General features: G+C 36.0%; 1 protein-coding gene across 1 annotated transcript; it reads right to left on the bottom strand.

Annotated features, from left to right (window-relative positions):
- Positions 1–13199: 13199 nt before the first annotated feature.
- Positions 13200–14114, bottom strand: LOC122107886 (olfactory receptor 4K14-like). The gene has a single exon (XM_042679752.1). It carries the CDS (start codon positions 14112–14114, stop codon positions 13200–13202), a length of 915 nt encoding a protein of 304 aa, XP_042535686.1.
- Between the last annotated feature and the right edge of the window lie 9327 nt (positions 14115–23441).

Here is a 23441-nt window from a genome sequence, read left to right as displayed (position 1 = left end):
TGCTGAGGAATCAAACCCAGGGCCTCAGGCATGCAAGGCAAGCGCTATACCACTGAGTCACCTCCCCAGCCCGTCTTGTTGGTTTTCTATGTGTAGGACATCTTTAAGAATTTTTTGTAGGGCTGGTTTGGTGGAGATATATTGTTTCAATTTTTCTTTGCTATGGAAGGCTTTTATTTGGCCTTCAGTTATGAAGGAGAGTTTAGCTGGGTACAGTATTCTTGGTTGATAGTTGTTTGTTTTTAGGGCATGGCATACATCATTCCAGGCTCTTCTTGCTTTGATTGTCTCTGCTGAGAAATCTGAGGTGATTCTAATTGGTTTCCCTTTATAGTGATTACCCTTTTCTCCTTGACAGTTTTAAGGATCTTTTCCTTGTTCTGAGTTGATCCTGTGTGGATTATAATTTGGCGGTGGGATGTCCTATTCTGGTCTGGTCTATTTGGGGTTCTAAAGGCTTCTTGTATCTGGACAGGCCTATCTTTTTGCATGTTTGGGAAGTTCTCTGCTAGGATCCTGTTAAACAAATTTCCTAGACCATTAACTTCTGTTTCTAGGTGCTCCTCTACACCCATTATCCTTAGATTAGGCCTTCTGATGGTGTCTTCCAGGTGTTGGATAGATCTATCATATTTCTTGGACTTGTCTTGGATGGTTGTATGTTCTTTCTCTATAATATCTAGGCTGTCTTCAATCCCTGAGATTCGATCTTCTGCATGGTCTAACCTGCTGTCAAGACTCTCTACTTTGTTTTTTATCTCTTTTCCTTCTAATTGGTCAGCTTTGATGGCTTCAAGTTCTTTGTTGAAGCTCTGTTTTTGGTCTTGTATGAATTTCTTTACTTCCTTAATTTGGTGTTCAGTGTTTGTTCTCAAGTCACTTAGTTGATTGGTTATGGTTTCTTTTAAATAAATTTCCTAGACCATTAACTTCTGTTTCTAGGTGCTCCTCTACACCATTATCCTTAGATTAGGCCTTCTGATGGTGTCTTCCAAGTGTTGGACAGAACATTCCTCAATGCAATAAAAGCTGTATATGATAAAGCTACAGCCAGCATTATACTTAATGGTGAAAAGCTAAAGCCATTTCTTCTAAACTCAGGAATGAGACAAGGATGTCCACTCTCTCCACTTCTCTTCAATTTAGTATTAGAATGCCTATCTACAGCTATAAGACAAGATACAAACATAAAGGAGATCCAAATAGGGAAAGCTGAAGTAAAACTCTCTTTCTTTGCAGATGACATGATCTTGTATTTAAAGAATCCCAAGGACTCCACTCCCAAATTATTCAAGCTGTTTCAAAACTTTGGCAAAGTAGCAGGTTATAAAATTAACCCTCAAAAATCAATGGCTTTTCTGTATGCCAAAAATGAGAAGAGTGTGGCAGAAATCAGGAAAGCAACTCCTTTTTTAATAGCTCCACGAAAAATAAAAAAACCTAGGAGTTAACTAAATAAGTGTAGGGCATCTACGATGAGAACTTTAAAAACCTGGAAAAGGAAATCAAAGCAGAATGTAGAAAGTGGCAAAACCTCCCATGCTCCTGGATTGGAAGCATGAACACCGTGAAAATGGCAATACTGCCAAAGGCTATCTACAAATTCAATTATATATATATCAAGATTCCAATCTCATTCTTCAGTGAAGTAGAAGAATCAACCCAAAAGTTCATATGGAATAATGAAAGACCACGAATAGCAAAAACGATCTTTGACAGAAAGAACAGTGCTGGAGGAATATCAATACCAAATTTCAAACTCTACTACAAAGCCATAGTAATCAAAACAGCTTGATACTGGCACAAGAACAGACCTCAGGACCAATGGAATAGAATTGAAATCCCAGAAATGAACCCACAGTCCTATAGCTACCTAATCTTCGTTAAGGGAGTTAAGAAAATAGAATGGAAGAAAGACAGCCTCTTCAGCATATGGTGCTAGAAAAATTGGTTAACCACTTGTAGAAAACTAAAGCTAAATCCTTATATATCAACCTGCACCAGAATATTCTCCAAATGGATCAAAGACCTTGGAGTCAAAGCAGACACCCGGAAGACATTACAGGAAGGAGTAGGAGAAACTCCAGTTCTCCTTGGCACAGGCTGAAATTTTCTTAATCGAGACCCAGAAACACAACAAATCAAAGAAAGGTTGGACAGATGGGATTGCATGAAACTGCAGAGCTTCTTCATGGCAAAGGACATAGCTAACAAGATAAATAGAAAGACCATGGATTGGGAGAAGATCTTCACTAGCCATACAGTGAACAAGGGTCTCATATCTGAAACATACTTGGAACTCAATAATTAAATCCCCCAACCAGAAATCATCAAAGAAACAAATGCCTGATTAATAAGTGGACTAAAGATTTAAAGAGAACTTCTCTGAAGAGGAAATAAGAATGGCCAATAAAACACATGAATGCTCAACTTCTCTAGCCATAAACGAAATGCAAATCAAAATAACATCGAGATACCACCTCACTCCAGTTAGAATGGCTATGATCAAGAACTCTAATAACAACAGATGCTGGAGGGGATGTGGCCAGAAGGGAACCCTACTGCACTTTTGTTCAACCACTTTGGAAAGCAATATGGAGGTTCCTCAAAAGACTCCACATAGAGCTTCTGTATGTCCCAGAAATCCCACTTTTGGGATTTACCCAAATGATCACAAAGCAGGCCATATTAAGGCTACCAGCACAAGTATGTTTAATGCAGCATTATTTCCCATAGCTAAGATATGAAACCAACCCAGATGCCCCTCAGTAGATGAATGGATCAAGAAAATGTGCTATATATACACAATGGAATTCTATGCCTCCATCAGAAAGAATGACATTGCCACATTTGTTAGGAAATGGAAAGACTTGGAAAAAATTATGTTAAGTAAGCCAGGCCCAAAGAAACATAGGTCCCATTGTTTCCCTTATTTGCAATAACTAGTATATGTCTGAGTCAAGCACAAAAGGTCAGATAAGTTGATATTAGTGAAATGAATCCTAAGATATATATTCAAATGTTTTTTTCTTTCATGCGATTGTTTCTAACACATTTATAAGATGATTTCTTTGTTGCTTTGTATGTTCCTCCCCCATGGCAAAACCCCTGCTTTCACTGTACTTGATGTCGGTATAATTTGTGGAGGGTAAGGGAAAAACAAATTGTATATATAGGAATACAGGTGGACCCATTGCAACAATGATATGTACAAGTTGTTATGTCGAAAACGAACTTTACAACTTTGGTGGGGGTGAGGAGTAGGATTGGGTGGGGGTATAGAGGGAGGAGGAGGATGGGAAGGGATGGGAAGGGGAAACAAAGGAGAAAGCTACAATGCTTGATAAGAAATGTACTCATTATCTTGCCCATGTAATCGTAACCCCTCTGTACAGTATTTTCACAAAAAAATTAAAAATAAAGTAAATATATCAGGGGACAAAAAAGAAAACCAACAAGAACAAGAACAAGATACTGGCAGAGAAACAGCCTCACACCAAGAACCAGATAAATATCATAAGAAAAGATGAGGCACAGCCTCTAAGAAAGTGAATTACGTGGCAGGAATTACCACACACTTCTCAGTCCTAACTCTCAATATGAATGGACTCTCTAATTAAATGATATAGAATGACAAGTTGGATCAAAAAGAAGACCCATTCATCTGCTGTCTTCAAGCGACACATTTTTTTCTGGCAAATAAACATATTCTGAAAGTGAAAAGCTGGAATATAATCTTTCTTTCTTTTTTAAATTTAATTTAATTTTTTTTGTGAACATACTGTACAGAGGAGTTACAATTACATGGGCAGGATAATGCGTACATTTCTTATCAAGCATTGCAGCCTTCTCCTTTGTTGCAATATAATCTTTCAAGCAATGGCCCCCATAAATAGGCCAGAGTTGCAATAATAATATCAAATAAATTAGATATCAAATCAAAATTAGTGAGAAAAAGACAAAGGACATTTCATATTAATAAATACTACTTAATCTAAAAACATGCATAGATCCAAACACATTGATTGAGATGAATTCAACATATTATTGTTGCCTCTGCATATATCAATCTGGCAGGAACTCATCAGAGTAATTTCAGACCTAAATAACTGCATTGACCAAATAACTTTAACAGACATTTACGGAGTATTTCACCCAGCAGCATCAGAATATACATTCTTCTCAGCAGCTTATGGAACATTCTCCAGATAGTTTAAGTCACACAGCAAATCTGTACAAATTGAGAAGAAATGAAATTATTCCCTGAATTCTGTCAGACCACAATGGAATGAAATTGGACCTCAACAACAAAATCCATCATAGAAAATTTTCTAATTAATGTAGACTGAGCAAGAAACATTGTTGAATGTCCGTGGAGTCATTGAAGAGATCACAACAGAAATTAAAATGTGTAAGGAATTTGACAAAAATGAACACAGAAATTACCAGCTTCTCTGGAACACAACAAAAGCAGCACTCAGAGAAAAATTTATGGCTCTGAGTCTACATCAAAAATGGGAAAAATCTGGAATTAGCAATTTAATAATGAGCTTTAATGTCATTTAAAAGGAGGAAAGATCCAAACCTCAAGCCAGTGGATCAAAACAAAATATCAAAATTAAATCAGTATTAAATGAATTAGAGACTAAAAAAAGAAAACATAGAAAGAATCAAGACAGCAAATTTTTTTCTTTGGAACAAAAAAACGAAATAGGCAGACCCTTAGCAAACTTGACCAAAGAAAGAAGAGAATATAGCCAATTAAAATTAAAAATAAAAATGAAAATATCACCTCAGAAATGAGCTAGATTCAAAGCATTGTAAGGGATACTTTGCAAACCTTAATGCTAACAAATTGGAGAATCTGGAAGAAATGAAAGAATTGCTAGTGAATGTGGATAAAAACAAACTAAACCAAAAAAAAATCAACAGTATGTGGATAAAACCAAACTAAACAAAAAAATTCAACAGTATAAACCCATAAAATGTAAGGAAATTGAAATGACAATAAAATAATTCCCATCAAATTAAAGCCCAGGAACAGATAGATTCATAACCAAATTCTATAAGTTCTTTGAAGCAGAAATCACTCTAATACTTCTCAGACCCTTCAATGAAATTGAAAGCAAAAGATTACTACCAGGCACAGACTGAAATTTTCTTTTTTTTTTTTTTAATTTTATTTGAGAACATACTGTACAGAGTGAAATTTTCTTAATAAAGCACCAGAAACACAAAGAAAGGTTGGACAAATGGGATTGAATGAAACTGCAGAGCTTCTTCATGTCAAAGGACATAGCTAACAAGATTAATAGAAAGCCCACGGATTGGGAGAAGATTTTCACTAGCTATATAACAGACAAAGGCCTTATATCTAAAATTAAATCCCCTAAAAACAAATCCTCAAAGAAACAACTGCTCCATCAACAATTGGGCTAAAGAGAGACTTCTCTGAAGAGGAAATAAGAATGGCCAATAGACACAAGAAGAAATGCTCTACTTCTCTAGCCATAAAAGAAACGCAAATCAAAACAACACTGAGATTCCACCTCACCCCAGTCAGAATGGCTATAATCAAGAAATCTAATAACAACAGATGCTGGAGGGGATATGGCCAAAAGGGAACTGTACTGCATTGTTGGTAGGAGTGTAAATTTGTTCAACCACTTTGGAAAGCATTATGGAAGTTCCTCGGAAGACTTCACATAGAGCTCCCCTATGATCCAGCAATCCTACTTCTGGGCATTTACCCAAATGATCACAAACAAGGCCATACTAAAGCTACCAGTACACTTTATCACAGCATTGTTCACCATAGCTAACATATAGAAAAAGCCCTGATGCCCCTCAGTAGATGAGTAGATCAAGAATATATATATATATATATATATATATATATATATATATATATATACACACACACACACATACAGAGAGAGAGAGAGAGAGAGAGAGAGAGAGAGAGAGAGAGAGAGAGAGAGAGAGAGAGAGGGAGAGAATGGAATTCTATGCTTCCATCAGGAAGAATGATACCGCCCCATTTGTTCGGAAATGAAAAAAAAAATCATATTAAGGGAAGTAAGTCAGGCTCAAAGAAACATAGGTCCCATGGTTTCCCTTATTTTCAATAATTAGTATATGTCTAGGTCAATCTTAGTAGATGAGCAGAATGGCTCAATAGCTATGTATTTGACCATATAAGATGATGCTAACTGAAATGAGCTCAGGACATGGACCCAAGAGGTTTTTATTTGTTGTTGTTGTTTTTAATGTACTATGTGATTTTTTTTGTTTCTCTTGTATGTTCTTCCCCCTATGGTACATCCCTTGCTGTCAATGTGTGTGATTTTGGTACTATGATATTATATATACATTTATTTGATTAGGGAAGGGAAGGGGAACAACAGAATGGTGAGACAAAGGACAAGGGAGGAATTACTCCAACGGTGATACTCACAAGGAAATATGTTGGAAATGAACTGTACAATTTGAGAAGGGAGATGAGGGGTAAGAAAATTGGGAGAAAAATGAGGGAGGGGTAACAAGTTCAACAAGAAATGTACTCTCTCCCTTAATTATTCAGCTGTAACCCCTCTGTACATCATCTTAACAATATAATTTTAAAAATAGAAATTAAAAAATTAAAAAGATCACTACCAAACCATGAAGCCAGCAAAACCAAGCAAGGGGTTATCAAAGAAAAAGGACTATAGAGCTATGTCTTTGATGAACATTCACACTAAACTACTCTAAAATTCTGGCCAACTGAGTTCAACAAGTAACCAAAAAAAATCATACACTATGACTTGTCAAGATTCATTCTAGTGTTGCAAAGCTGGTTCAATAGATACAAATTAACTAATGTAATTCAGCATATCAACAGAAGCAGGGACAAGAACCACATGATCATACCACTAGATGCAGAAAAAGCATCAGACATAATCCAACACCTCTTTATGATAAAAGCTCTGGGGAAACTACTAATCCACAGATCCTTCCTCAATATTTTAAGGGCTGCATATAAAAAACCGACAGCATTATACTCAATAGTGAAAAGTTATAACTATGTCCTCTAAAATTATGAATGAGACAAGGATGTCCACTCTCTTCTCTCCTCTTCAATATTGTATTGGGATTCCTAGCCAGAGCAATAAGGCAAAAGAAACATAACATGGGATCCACTCAGGAAAAGAAAAAGTATTCCTCTTTGCAGATGATATGATTCTGCTTTAAAAGAACCCTATAGATTTCTCCCCCAATTTAAATGAGTTGATCTGAAACTTTGGCAAAGCAGCAGATTATAAAATTAGCCCACAAAGATCAGTAGCTTTTCCATATGCCAACAGTGAGAAGGCTGAGCCTGAATTAAAAAGAACAACTCCATTTGTATTAACCTTAAAATATACCTAGGAATTAACTTAACTAAAGATGTGAAGAATCTCTATTATGAAACTGTAAGAATCTGAAGAAAGAAATTAAGACAGATTTAAGGAAATGGATAAACCTTCCATGCTCTTGAATTGGATGGATAAACATTGTGAAATAGCAATATTGCCCAAGGTGATCTACAAATTCAATGCAATACACATAGAAATTACAATATCATTCTTTGATTATATAGAGGAAGCAATCCAAAAATTCATGTGGAATAATACAATACCCTGAATGGCAAAAACAAGCCTTAGCAAGAAGAACAGTGCTGGAGTAATATCAATACCAACTTGATACACTATTACAAAGCCATAGTAACAAAATAAGCTTGATATTGGCACAAAAATAGCCCTGAGAACCAATGTAACTGAATAAAAGATGACAACTTAACCCAAAGATGTATAGCCACCTAATATTTGAAAAAGGAGCCAAAGACAAGGTCGAAAAAGATAGTTTCTTTTACAATTGGTTTGAGCAAAATTGGCTGTCCACATGCAAAAAACTGAAGCTAGATCTTTATATATTACCTTGTCCCAGAGTCAATTATAAATGGATCAAAGACTTCTATGTATGGGTAGATTTCAAGAAAATTTTATAGAAAGAACACTAGACCTCATTGCCATCAATCAAAACTTCCTAAGATGCAGGATCAAAACAAATCAAGAAAGGCTGGATAATTGGGATTGCATCAATCTGGAGTTTCTCCATGAAACAGGACATAACTAGCAAGATAAATAGGAAGCCCACAGAATGGGAGAAGATCTTTACTAGCTATCCATCAGATAAGTGCCTCACATCTAAAATATACTTAGAGCTCAAAAAATTAAACCTCCCCCAAACAAATCCTGATAGAAACAACCCAATTAATAAATGGGCTAAAAGACTTAAGAGAGATTTCTCTAAAGAAAAACTAAGAATATTCAACTTCTCTGGCTATAAAAGAAATGCAATTCAAAACAACATTGAGGCCTGGGAAGGTGGCTCAGTGGTAGAGTGCTTGCCTTGCATGCATGTGGTCCTGGGTTCAATTCCTCAAAACCAAATAAGCAGAAAAACTCGCAAGTGGTGCTGTGGCTCAAGTGGTAGAGTACTAGTCTTGAGCTGAAGAGCTGAGGAACAGTACTCCGACCCAGAGTTCAGGCCCCACAACCAACCAAAACAAAACAAACAGAAACACAAAAAATTCAACATTTAGATTCCACCTCACCCCACTTAGAATGGCCATTTGAACAAAAAAAAATGGCAAAACAAAGGACAAAGGGGTAACCAATTTAACAGTGGTACTCTCAAAACAATATGTTGGAAATGATCTGTACAACTTGGGGGGGGGGGTTGAGTGGCAGGATAGTGGGAGAAAAATGAAGGAGGGAGTAACAAGTTTGACAAGAAATGTACTTAGTACCTTACTTATGTAATTGTAACCCCTCTGTACATTCCCTTGATAATAAAATTAAAATTAAAAAAGAGAAAACTAACAATAACAGAAGCTGATGGGATGTGACCAAAATGGAATGCTACTATACTGTTAGTGGGGATGAAAATTTGTTTAACTAAGCTGGGAAGCAGTGTGAAGTTTACTCAAAAGACTAGAGCTTCCCTGTGACACTGCCATTACACTCCTTGGCATTTATCCAATTGACCACAAATAAAGCCACACTAAAGCTACCAGCACAAACATGTTCATTGCAGCATTGTTTACAATAGTTAAGATAAGGAATCAACCCATTTTCTCCTCAGTAGACAAATGGACCTAGAACTTGTGGTATATATACACCATGGAATTCTATCCTTCCATCAGAAAGAATGACAATGTCCCAAGCAACACAGGTTGCATTGTTTCCCTAATTTGTAGTAATTACAATGTCATTATAAATCTATAAGTAAGCACAATGGATACGAAAAGCCAAAAAAATTACATGAGGATATGATAAATTAAAGAGGACTCTAAACATTCACACAGAACAAAAGAAGATATTCTTAGGAATGAATCATGAAGGCTCAATAGCTATGTGCATATGATCATATAAAATGATCCTGATCAAAATAAACTCCAAAAATGGAAACAAGAGGGTTACAAGACTTTCTCCCCTGTTTTCCCCTTTTCGTTGTGGTTTCTGATTTTTGTATGTAATTTCTTATATGCAAGTTTATCTGATTTGGGCAGGGTAAGGCACAGAAATGGTGGGACAAATGAACTAATCCAGCGGTGATAATCACTAGACACTATGTTGAAAATGAACTATACAACTCGTAGAGGAGGGGAGATAGGAAGGAACAAAACAGGAGAAAACTAGAGAAGAGGTGACACTGTTAAAAAATGTACTCATAGGGCTGGGAAGGTGGCTCAGTGGTAGAGCGCTTGCCTTACATGCATGAGGGCCTGAGTTCGATTCCTTAGCACCACATAAGCAAAAGGAAAAAAGCTGGAAGTGGCGCTGTGGCTCAAGTGGTAGAGTGCTAGCCATAAGCTGAAGAGCTGAGGGACAGCGCCCAGGTCCAGAGTTCAGTCCCCACGACCGGAACCCCCCCCCCCCCCCCAAAATGTTCTCATTACCTGACTTATATAACTTCCACCGCTCTGTATATCACCTTTAAAATAAAAATGAAAATAAATATTAAAAAATCCAGAGATGGAGCTGTGTTACAAGTGGTAGAGTGCTAGCCTTAAGGGTTATGTTAAGGTACAGTGCCTAGGCTCTGACTTTAAACTAGAACAAAAATAAATAAATAAATAAAGACACTACTAGAGATAAAGACTTCTGTCAACATAATAGGTTCTAAAAAGTCTTTAGATTGACTCTCAAGTCTGTGTATCTCCAGTTTCAAAGAAACATAGACTCAAAGAAACCTTGCATGCTGCTATCATTTGTTGTGTGCAGTCACTTCATGATTTCCAGGGATTTCTATGTGACTCTCTATCCTGAAGGTACTGGCTGAGAACAAACTTGTGGTTTCGAAAGACAGAGATTATTAGATGTACAACATTTAAGAGAGTGGACTTCAAGATTATTTTTTAAAGATTTAGGGGACAAAAAGCTAAAGCTCTGAGTCAAGGGTCTGGTTTTAAAATAAAAGATAATTTCAAACTATTTTTTATTTACATATATATGCATTTATATATGATATATATATGACATATATATATCATATATATATATGATATATATATATATATATCTAGAGAGAGAGAGAGAGAGAGAGAGAGAGAGAGAGAAATATGTTTCCCTTTCTAATCTGGTTGGCACCAATGCTTATGGCTGAGCACCAGCATCCCAAGTGCTACAATTATAGTGTATACCACTATAATTGCTTACAACTTAATATATAATGTAACCTACAACTTAAAATGTTAATTTCTTAGATTGCCAGGAAGGAGAAATATTAAGGTATGTTAAAGCATAAAGATAATATAGAATGTTTTTAATATAATAAAACTATGTCTGAGGAGATGGGCCTCAGTTTTCTTGTTTCTAAAGTAAAATAGCAGTCTGAAGGAATTTTCTTTTATTTTTATTTTTATTTTTTTTACATCTCATTGTTTTATTTTTATATACATACTCTAATAGTACAAGGAGCTTTTATGTCAATGATTCCATAGTTAGGAAGAGTATACTTTGAACAAATTCACCTCTTCTTTTATGTACCCTTTATATATATAATATATATGTTTTTTAATTGTAAAAATACTGTACATAGAGGTTACAGTTACAAGGAATTTCATTTAACATAATGGGCTTTAAGAAATCTGAAAGGACCAAAGCTGGAATGAAAACTTCAGTTTGCTTTGACTGCTGGGCAGTATTGTATACTCAAATTTCTGTTATCATGAAAGTAGTCTGTTTCTCTCTACATCATGGCTTCTTGCTGTATAATATGAATGTTGGAACTGAATTTGTGGTTTAAATTAATTTAAATAATCACATTTAACTAGATAAGGAAAATGTGGTATATATACACAATGGAATTCTATGCCTCCATCAGAAAGAATGACATAGCCCCATTTGTTAGGTAATAGAAAGACTTGGAAAAAATTATATTAAGTGAAGTAAGCCAGGTGCAAAGAAACATAGGTCTTGTGGTTTCCCTTATTTGCAATAATTGGTATATGTCTGAGACAAGGAGAAACGGTCAAACAATTTGATGTTCGGTGAAATGAACCCCAAGGTAAGGACCCCAATTTTTTTCTTGCTATTTTTTCTAATATATTCATAAGATATTTCTTTGTTTCTGTGTTTAAATACTGATACAGGTGGACCCTTTGCAACAATGAAATGTACAAGACGTTATGTCGAAAAACAAACTTTACAACTTTTCCTTGAAGGGGAGGCTTCAGAGGGGAAGAAGGGTGGGGGGGGGGGAGAATGGGAAGGGATAATAAGGAGAAACAAAGGAGGAGGCAACAATGCTTGATAAGAAATGTACTCATTACCTTGCTTATGTAATTGTAAGCCCTCTGTATGGTACTTTCACAATAATAAAAAAATAAAAAGACAGGAAAAAAGAAAGAATTTGAGCTGATGGCTCATATCTGTAATCCTAGTGACTCAGGAGGCTGAGATTGGAGGATTGTGGTTTGAAGTTAACCCAGGTAGGAAAGTCTAGGAAACACTCATCTCCAAATAAACACTAGAGAACTGGAAGTAGTGCTGTGGATCAAAGTTATAAATCATTACCTTGAGTGAAAAAGGTCAAGAATGGTGCCCAGACCCTAAGTTCAAGCCTTGCAACTAGAAAAAAGTTGTACCATATTAAAAGAAGTAAACATTTATTTTCAGGTGTCGTTATTGGCATTTCACTAAAATTCAACCACTTTGTTTTACACAACAAAAGAGAAAATATTGTTTACAATTTCAATTTTTTGTTTCTTTTTAATTTTAAAGTACCTGTACATGTACATTTGAGATATAAGAGATACAATCATTTAGATCAAAAGTCTGGGCTCCAATGAGTCAAGAAAACAGAATATTCATTGTTTCTAAATGATTAGTCAGCAAACTATGTTAAGTAGCACTATTAAACATTTACAAGAGGAAGGTTAAGTTTCAGGAGTTTGCCCAACTCTGATGGCTAAAAGTAAATAATGAGTTATAATGTCAATGTCTAACACTAACAAATATAGTACTATTAATTTTTATTAAGTTGATAAAATCCAATCAAGGACAATCTCAGCAATTATTTCTTCTACACAGTATTTTAATTTATTAATCTTGCTTTTCTTCTTGAGAGAATTTAGATGTTATGTTAGAATTCAGATGTTATGTTAGATTAATGATAAAATAATATTCCTTTGCCTTTTGACAAAAGTAAATGCTCAAAAGAGGACACAGGAACAACTGTATCTGTGCTGGTCTGGGAACTTGAATTGAGGATCTGGTTTTTTGTTTAAGGCTAATGCTCTACAACTTGATCCATAGCTTCAATTCTGGCTCTAATTTACTGGCTCTAATTAATTAATTGGAGGTGAAAGTTTCATGGACTTTCCTGCCTGGGCTGGCTTTGAACTTGCAGTCTTCACATGTCATTCTCATGAGTAGCTAGGTTTACAAACATCAGACATCTATGACCAGCTCAAAAATGTGTTTTTGCAAATGCAGTTAAATGAAATTCAAATCATACACATTAACATGCTATTCCACAATACCAATACGTGCCTTTGTAAAAATGATAATCATCTAATGCAGTTGAAGACATGGTAATGCTAAATACATATAACTCTAATAAAAAGCAACATTAGGTTTCTAGTTATTAAGTCTTCAACGTCGATTTACCTACTGGCTTATGAGCCTCTTAATAGCATTTCTCATTTCTTTATTTCTCAGTGTATAAATGGCTGGATTTAGGAGAGGTGTAATTATAGAGTAAAACACAGCAAGAAATTTGTCCATCCAGATGATGTTGAGTGGCCACACATAAATGAAGAGGCAGGGCCCAAAGAAGAGAACCATCACTGTGATGTGGGCAGTGCAAGTAGACAGTGCCTTAGATGCTCCAGTTTTAGAGCTTTGGTGGACAGTGATGAGAATATATGTATAGGAGATCAGCAACAGAATAAAGCATGTTACAGCCACAACACCACAGTCAATGTTCATTAAAATCTTTATCTTATATGAATCCATGCAGGCAAGGTTGATGACCAGCGGTCTATCGCAAAAGAAGCTGTCTATTATTTTTGGCCCACAGAAAGGCAGCCGCACAACCACCATCATTTGACTTATGGCATGCACAAAGCCCACAGTCCAAGCTGTCACCACCAATCCAATGCACCTTTGCAAGCTCATTATGATTGAGTAGTGAAGTGGTTTACAAATGGCCACATAGCGGTCATATGCCATTATTACAAGTATCACCATTTCAAGCGCTGCAATGAAATGTGCAAAGAAGATTTGGTACATACAGCCTCCAAAAGAAATGGTCTTTTTCTTCTTAAGAATATCTCCAATCATTTTAGGAGTGGCATTTGAGGAAATCCACATATCAACAAAAGACAGATTGGCCAAAAAGAAATACATAGGGGAATGAAGACGAGTGTCTGTGATGACTAAGATCATGATGATAATATTTCCACAGACAGTGATTAAGTAAAGGAGTAAAAATATAATGAAGAATAGAACCTGCATATTTGATGAGTTCCCAAGTCCTAGAAGTATAAATTCATGCACTACAGATTGATTTTCTGTGTCCATTCTATTTGCTGTGCTCTATGAATTAACCAAGAGAGAAATATTAATTATGATTAGTAGGATAGGAAAGGGCTGTCAATTTCTATAATACAGTAGTTATAATATAATTTAGCATCTACTACAATAATAAAACTTATAATTATCATTACATCCTAAAGAGAAACTAAATCACCTCATAGTGGGTTTCAAGAAGTAGAAACTAAGATGGGATTCAAGAAGTAAAAACTAAGCTTGGACAGTACTCTCATTTGAAGCATGTGAAGAAACCTAAGTAAAACTCAAAAGAGCAATGTATCATCTAAAATTTAGGTCTGGTTCATTAATCTAGTAAAGAGAATCTAGGTGAGACTTAACCAAAGCCCATGTATTTAATGTATTTACTAAATTCATGAATTAATAAAATAATTAATTTTATTAGTATTAATACAATATTTTATTAATTAATGTATTAAGATTATTATGAACTAATCTGTTTTCCATTTGTATATATGTACAAAAGAGGACAATTATAGAGATGTGTTCTGAGGAGTGATCAAAAGAGTGACTGTTAATACATGCTAATTAGGTTGTTAATTAAAAATTACATTTAAAAAGTAGTTTGCCCACAGTAAAATAAAATAAAATAAAAACTAGTTTGCCTAAAATGTTGATGATCACAGTAATGGTAACTGAATATGAATGTAAAATTAAAAATGTTTAAGATAGAATCAATGGGGTATAGAGAAGGACAGGAGAGACATAAGAGTAAAGGGTATTTATATATGCATACACATATGTATATTGTACATATATGTAATGAAAACCAACAAATATTGTTTGAAAAAAAAGAAAGGAAAACAAAGAAATACAAATTCTTAGTAGGGTGGAAGAGATACTTTGTTCAAAATATACCATATGTATGTATGACAATAATCACAGTGAAACCTCATCATCTTATAAATAAGTATTGACTCAAAGAAGAGTACTTTCCAAATTTTGACAAAAATAATGATTGTATATATGAGCATTTTCTATATATAGAATAGATGATAAATATTCTTGAAAATGCTTGCTATTTATATTTTCTTTAAATTAACATACACATTTAACATCCAGTTAAATTATTCAAGTGAAAAGAACACAATTTAATGGGCGCTGATTTTCAGGAGCTTAAATTATTCACTCTTCACTGTTGTCTTCTCAGTGGGTTTTCCTATATTTAATAAGGTTTACAAGAGCCAATAGGAAATTCCATTATACCACATTTCAACTTTTTACTGAATTTAAAAAAAAAATTGGATTGAATAATTGGCAAACTAATTTCCATTGCTGGAATATAAAAATAAAAAGAATAATTTTTAGCCATTCTAGATAAAACACATTATGAACATATTTTCTCTTACATTAAATCTGAAATTTTGTGTGATTCTAATTTGGATAAGGTAAGGTAAAAGATTTGCCAGAGGCAACTGAGGCAAATTGATAGGATATACAGGGTGCGCAAGGTAGGGGAGGTTCAAGATTCTTCTAGGAGCACAAGATGCCCTCTTCTATTCTCCATGGTTTTAATCTAATTTCAAAACTATCATCATGTCTCAAAAATATAGAAACTTTTTGCTTTAACCTATTTCCATATCAAAAATTATTTTCCCATGCAGTCACAAATCAGAAAGCATCTCTGAGAGCAAATTGTAAGATTCTGACCACAGAGGAGGAAGAAAATGTCTAGACCGTTTTACAAAAATATCAGGAGCTACACAAGACATTCTTAGCTCTAACTGTAGTGAGTATACATGAAATAGAAACATAAACATATTTTAAAGTGTATCTGAAAAAGGGAATGAGAGAGATGACATAACTCACTAAACTCATTTTGTTCTTTGATTAGATTAGCACTTAATCTTCTCTTCTGACCTGTGTTGAGAAGACAAACTATCTGTGGAAGGACTTTCCCTTACCATCACACATATTCACCACATGATAAAGTCCATTGGGATTAATTTTCCTGTTCTACATATAAACAAAATAAAATATAGAAATATTTTTCCCTTAGACATCTCTTGGGAGCTTCTTTTATAAATGATGAAATATGTTGTATCATTTTGAAATAAAGGCAGGGAAATTAAAACTTTCTCTACATAAATTTGTCTTTAAAAATTAGTAACTTAAAAATGAACGTGCATCTGTTGTATCTAATGCAAAAGCTATTTGTTCTTTGACCTTGATCTATTATTTGTTTTGACTACAAATGAAATAAGTCAAATATATTTTTCTTATTGGTACCCTACATGGTCATCAATACACAGTAAAGATAGAGTTTCCAAATACAGTTCATGGTTGTCCAAATAGGCACAACTGCTTGGTCATTTGACTTTGATTAGTTGAGTTCTTTAAGAGTTATGTGCTTAATGGTAAAACATTAAGGTAATGATAAAAGTATCTTTTTTCCAAAATAAACAAAATAAAATCTATTTCAAAAGCTAGGTGCTGATGGCTCACATCTCTAATCCTATTTACTCAGTAGGCTGAGATTGGAGGATCACGTTTTGAAGCCAAATGGGACAGGAAAGTTTGTGAGACTCTCATCTCCCATCAACCACCAAAAAGTTGAAAGTGGAATTGTGGGTCAAGTGGTAGAGCACTAGACCTGAGCAAAACTTGCACAGGGACTGTCCAGATGCTGAGTTCAAGCCCCAGGACTGGCATCAAAAAAGCCTATTTTAACATACTAATATATCACTTTTTGTTGGTACAATTGGCATGTGATCACTTGAGGTTACTTAGGTGTACAACTTACTAAGTTTGACATAAGTATAGGTATCATATAGTTTTGAGCATCACTGTCAAGACTTAAACAACAACATATGCTAGGTTGCTTAATTTCCCTTATTTCTTGACTATCATTCTTCCTAAAAGTTTACTTTTTTGACAGCAGTTAGATGCCGTTGTTCAAATTATTTGGAGGACAAAGAAACCCAATGTTCCCTTTTCTTCTTTTTCTTCCATTTTCCTTCTACTCCTTTTCCTTCCTTTCCCTCCCTTTTCTTCCTCCTCCTCCTCCTCCTCCTCCTCCTCCTCCTCCTCCTCCTCCTCCTCCTCCTCCTCCTTTTCTACTCTTTTATTTTTCTGCCAGTACCCAGGACTGAACTTCAGGAATCTTGAATTTATTTGGCTTTCTTGCTCATTGTTGCCATTTTAGTATTTGAAGTATACCTTCAGCCGAGCTTTTGAGTGAGTAAGTGGAAATGGATCCTCAAGGACTTTCTGTCCAGGCTGGCTTCAAACTAAAATTTTCATTTTCATCCTACTGAATAGCTAATATTGCAGGTATCAGCCAGCTCCAAACTCTCAATCTCATCTTTTAGTATATCTAGGAGAATTGTCTTCCTGCAATTACTTTAGGAATTTCTGTTTCTGTTTGAGTTAGGCAGCAAATGCAATGTTATTTTGAATACAGCAGATAGAATATAATTTTGGATAGAGTCAGTGAGATTTGTATTAAACTTGACTGTTATTTGTTTCTTATCAAACTGAAACAGCCAACAAGTCATCTCATAGTCTTGTAAATCAACCTGACTGAGACACTTTATCCAAATGTGACTACTAATACTGATGATTTGCTATAGCCACCATTTCTAGATATATTTTATAGGCCCTCTAAGTTTCACAGGACATTGTAGGTAAGAAACAAGGATGAATATTCTGAGATACATTAAGTCATCTTATTCTAACCTCTAACATAAAATATAGAGTATGAAGTATAAGTAATATTCTTTGTGATTTTCAAATGCCTTGCTTATTACTGTAATTCAAATGTCACATCCCAGTTGTCTTCTTAAAATTGTATAGTTTGAATAAATCAGGTTTTCTAATCAATATCTTATGTCTAATCTTTACTATACTTCCATTCATATTCATGCAAATGATAATGGTCAGGCACTGGAGTCCTCATGCTGAAAATGTTTCTATTCAATCCTGATGAAATTTGAAGAGCTTTGTAATCCAAACTACAAAGGAGGAGGATGCATAGTGAGTGTGTGTGTGTGTGTGTGTGTGTGTGTATGTGTGTGTGAGAGAGACAGAGAAAGAGATTAAAAACTCTTATGAAATAGAATAATTAGGAAAGAATATACACTTTAGAGAAATTTGCTTGCCTGGAGCACCTTGAGACTTTAAGCAAAATAACTTGGTTGTAGCTACAGGAAAAGTTTTGTCAAAGAAAGCCAGAGGAGTGCAAAAGTGTCTGTATAAAAGTAAACTAAGATATTTTCTATTTAGTGTCCTATGAGAAACAGACAGTGAGTACTCATCCAGAGCATGAGAGAAAGGAAAATATCTCACTCAGTGGAGCTGTAGCCTACAGAAAGAAAGCAAGATTCAATGAACTCCATAAAAACAAATATCTGTAACTTGGGGAGATATAGTATAAAATAAGAGATGAGCAGTCCACACAGCAAGCAGTCACTTGTGAAAAGATTTTCTTCATTTCCAGATTTAATTATTGCCGTTATGACAGAAAACCACCTTAGAAGGTGTCCTACCATTTGTCTTAACGTTGGAACAAGGAAGGAGATAAAAATTCCCTAAAAATGTATATCTCCAAATCCCAAGGGCTTCTCTTCACTGGCTCAATTGGCAGCTACTCTAGAGCCTCTGTGGTCCCAGGAAACTTAATTATGACTTTTGAACAATTTAACAGACACAAACATATGTGGTGGGTACAGAAAGGAGAAGAAACAATTTCCATTGAAAAATGGAGTCTGCTGGGCACTTGTGCCTATACTAATCCTAGCTATTCAGGAGGCTGAGATTTGAGGATTGTGATTTGATGCCAGCATGGGCAGGAAAGTCTGTGAGACTATTATCTCCAATTAACCACCAAAACGCCAAAAATGGAGCTATGATTCAAGTGATGGTGTGCTCGCCTTCAGCAAGAAAAGCTCAGGGACAGCTCCTTGGCCCTGAGTTTACGTTCCAAGACAAGTACAAAGAAAAAAATGAGTCTGCCTCTAAAATATAAAGCCCAACAGCTGTGTGTGGCTTTATTTGAGGGCTTGGATGGAGATTAATGATAGGGACCAAATAAAGTGCACAGAGTTTGCCCTCTACTCTTGGCTGATCTTGCTTTGTTTCAATGGCCTTCTTAATGTTTAGAAGCTCAGACTTTTTAGGATTTGCTTCTATGGCCTGAACCTTTCCTGTGCCTAGAAATCACCTCAAATGAGGTAGGGGCACTCACCTTCAGACTTAGTGAGGCAGAGAAGCATGCAAGAGACTACTGCCATTGCTGTGGCTTGGGTCAGCACTCAGAGTTCAATGGTTGGCATATATATATAATCTTGCAGTTGCTCTTGTCTTGGATGAAGTCAGAAAGCCAGGTACCACAGAACCCACCTCAGTACCACCTGGTCTGGTTCAATCTCTTTACCGAAGAAGAAACTGGTACCCCTTTAACTGTAAAGTTACAGAGCTGTGAAAAGTGTGTCTCTATCTCTTAAAGCATGAATTGGAACATTTCTTTACATTTTTGGACTGCTTTCCTTTGGAATTGGGATTTTATTTTGAGTTTTTCCTATCATGTATTAGTTCTACAAGGAGGTTTCTTGGTGATATTTCTAGATGGGCATATAATGTACCCCTATCTAATTCAGGCTCCTCCTTCCCTTCTGTATCTTCCCACCTTCTTCAATTTCAACAGATTTTATTGTTCTATTTTTATATATAATTAAAACTTACTGTTCTTTTTTCACCCATACTCAGTCACATCATTGCACATGCTGACTATACTCACTGTCAGTCTTGGGGCTTGAATTCAGAGACTGAACACTGGTGGTTACTCATAGGCAATATTTTCACAGATTTGTGTTCAGCCGGGTTTTAAACCATGATCCTCGAATCTCAGCCTGCTGAGTAGCTAGGATTATAGGCATGAGCAAGTGCTGCCCTGTGCATAAATTGTATTTTAATTGTATTTAGTATTCTCTATTGTTTTTTCTATCCCCATTCCACAAACTCCATTAGTTTAAGAAGAATCACTGAATATCTTTATGCATTTTCATTCAAAGACATGAGGAACATGGAAGAAGATTAATATGGTCAAAATTGCTACTTTACAACTATAAAAATGGAATAATAAAATCCATTGAAATTATTTATGAAAGGACAGAAAGGAGGAAGGGAGTTATAGAGAGGTTGAGATTCATTGAAATACATTATAAGTGTTTGTGAAAATGTACCAATGAAATCTTCCTCCCTGGTATAGTTAATGTAAGCTAATAGAAAATGAAGGAGGTAGGACATTTATAAACTAGAAATTTAAAAATTAGCAAATGAAACCAGGCATACTCCTGCCTGTAATCCTAGCTACTCAGGAGACTAAGATCTGAGGATCACGATTTGAAGCCAGCCAGGCCAGAAAATTCTCTGAGATTCTTATGTCCAATTAACCACTCAAAAACCGGAAGTGGCACTGTAGCTTACGTGGAGCACGAAAACACTCAGGGACTACACTCAGAGACAGTCTCCAAGTCTTGAGTTCAAGCCCTAAGACTGGCAAAAAGAAAAAGTAGATGGGAGGAGTTCCGGAAAGATGGCAGAGGAGAAGCTGGAGGCTAAACAAGCTCTCCCATAGAAAGCAGTTTTAGTGTTCCAGTGAACAGTCCTAGGCCAGAGAATTTCACCAAGTGTGCCATCACAGGACAGAGAGTTTGGCCAGAGAGGGAAAATCCAGGCAAGGAGACAGATCTGAGCACTTGCTGGCAGCTGGGGCTGCAGTGGTAGCAGCGGCCATAGCCACAATACTTGCAACACAGAGAGTCCGGGACAAAGGCACCAGACTCAGTGGGTGAGCAGATTCTACTCAACACCAGCAGATATCTTCATCCTGCAGTTTGCAGACCAGAGACAACCCAGGAACCAAGACTCCAGCTGGAGTAGAACCCTCATATCCTTACTCCTTCCAGGGAGCAGAGGAGGGAAGGCCACCCCTCCCCCTCACCCCACTACCAGAGATCTCCATCTTGGACACTGACAAAGGCCTGGCTGAGCAGCTAGCTCCAACTCAGGCCTTGGAACAAAACAAAAGAGTCATTTAGCAGATCACAGGAACCTAACCTGACCTGCCTGGCTCAGCTCTACCCAGGAAAAAGTCACCCAGCCCAGGCAGAGAAAGTTCTGCCCCTGAGGAGTGGCTTTCTACACTGGGTAAACAGAGCCAGAGGTTGCCCCTCTCTACAGCAGCCTATTGAAATTCAGTAAACATAAACCCTGAGAATGGCTCCAGGCTGGGCTCTGTGAGTATCTCAAAAGCTAGCCCCTCAGGGGAAAGCTACTGTTTGCTGAAAGGCCTCAACTCTACCCAGAACCTAGCCTCATCACAGCATCTCCAAACTAGAGGAAACAGCCATCTCCCTCTTTTGTGATACTCAAAGCAGATCTCCCTCCCATTGAACTAGCCTGGGAGGAGGATCACAAAATCCTGGGTAAAGCAGAGCATTTTTCTGGCTGCCCAAACAAACTGACTTAAGTAACCAATCAAGCCACAGGAAAACCAGACACCGCAAGCAGACCAGAGACTCCACCAAGAGACTGGTTATGGACACAAAGGGGATACAGGATCTTCCCATTCCCCATCCCACCCCCCCCATAAAAAAACTCTTTTTTTGTACATTTTTAATTTTTTTTTAATTTTTAATTTTAAAAAAAATTTGTTTTCTATTTTTTTACTTCCTTGTATAATTTTTATTTTAGGTGCATATGTATGTGTGATTTTTTAAAAAAATCTCTACTGACCTTTTGATCCTTTTTTTTTCTTTCTTTTTCATTCTTTTCACTTTTTCTTCTCATTCTTTTTTGCATGACTTAATTGCTGTTCTGCTCATCCTCAGATATACCTCTCATTGGTTATTAGACCTTATCTCCCATTGTGTACACACTTAATCCAGATATTTATTACTCAATTCAAAACCTCTTAGACTTAAATAGCTTAATAGCAGTATTACTTCTTTATACCCATATAATATTTTAAACATTTTTATTTTTTAGTTTTTCATGTCTCTTTTCTATCCCTCCTCTCCTCTCATGGCATCCCCATTCTTTGAATATTAATTTTTTAACTTGCATAATTTTTAAGTGCTTCATTTTTAAATTTTAAATTTTTGTTTTTCCATTATTTCTTGTCTCTTTTTTCTTTTTCTTCTTCTTTTTCTCTCTCTGCTATAATTTTGTCCAATCCATTTCCCACATTGAGATTAGGAATGGATTAATTTCACTCACCCTTTACCTCTCCACATCCCTCTAATCCTATTTTTCCCCACATTTCTCCCTAAATCTAATAATTTCTGGTTTGCCAAATTCTCCTTTCTATTCTTAGGTCATTAAGATATAGTTCAGTCATGATGTTCAATAGATTATATCTATTTGACTGAGCAACTAGGGACTTTGGTTGATGCTTGCCTTAAAATAGTGTTCTAGCACCAAACTGGTGTTACTCTCATCCCAAATGGGCAGAACAAGCCGGAAAAACACAAGAGAAATTGCAAGTCCGGGGATCTCAAGTCCCACTCAGATAATCAGGGGACAGAACAGATAATGAATAATCCAGAGATTTCCCAAAAAGCTCTACAAACACTACAGGTAAACATGGTTAATGAAAAGACTGAAAACCTGCAAAGGTCTCAGTGTGAGCATGATAAGGAGAGAGAGGAGGCAAACCAAAGATCAATACAGGAATCTCATGAGCATGAGGAAGCTACTCAAATATTGATACAAGAATTGCGTGCGCAGATTGAGAACACTCCAAGAGAAATAAAGGAATTGCATGAGCACGTTGAGATAAAAAAGACAGGAATGGCATAAGCAGGCTCACATCAGTCAAAGATATAGACAGGAATTGCATGGGCTGGCTGAGAACAGACAAATAAATAGACAGGAATTGCATGAGCTGGCTGAGAACAGACAAAGAGAAAGTCAGGAATTGCATGAGCAGGCTGAGAACACTCAAAGAGAACTACAGGAATTGTGTGAACATGAGGAAGCTAATCAAAAAGTAATACAGGAACTGAGAGAGCGGGATGAGAATAAACAAAGATTAATAGAGGCATTCATGCAATCCATAAACAGAGAGCTGAAAGAAGTTAGGGAGACCACAAAGGGCATGCTGAATGGAGCCCAACAGAAGGAATGGCAGTTCAAGGAAACCATAACCAATCAACTAAGTGATTTCAGAATAAACACTGAACAGCAAATTAAGTAAGTAAAGAAGTTCATACAAGATCTAAAACAAAGCTCCAACAAAGAATTTGAAGCCATTAAAGCTGACCACTTAGCAGGAAATGAAATAAAATCAAAGTA

The sequence above is a fragment of the Dipodomys spectabilis genome, unplaced genomic scaffold, assembly GCF_019054845.1.
Source record: "Dipodomys spectabilis isolate Male_0828 unplaced genomic scaffold, ASM1905484v1 ptg000054l, whole genome shotgun sequence".
NCBI lineage: Eukaryota > Metazoa > Chordata > Mammalia > Rodentia > Heteromyidae > Dipodomys > Dipodomys spectabilis.
Note: the sequence above shows the minus strand (reverse complement) of the source record. Positions and strands in the feature narration are given on the sequence as shown.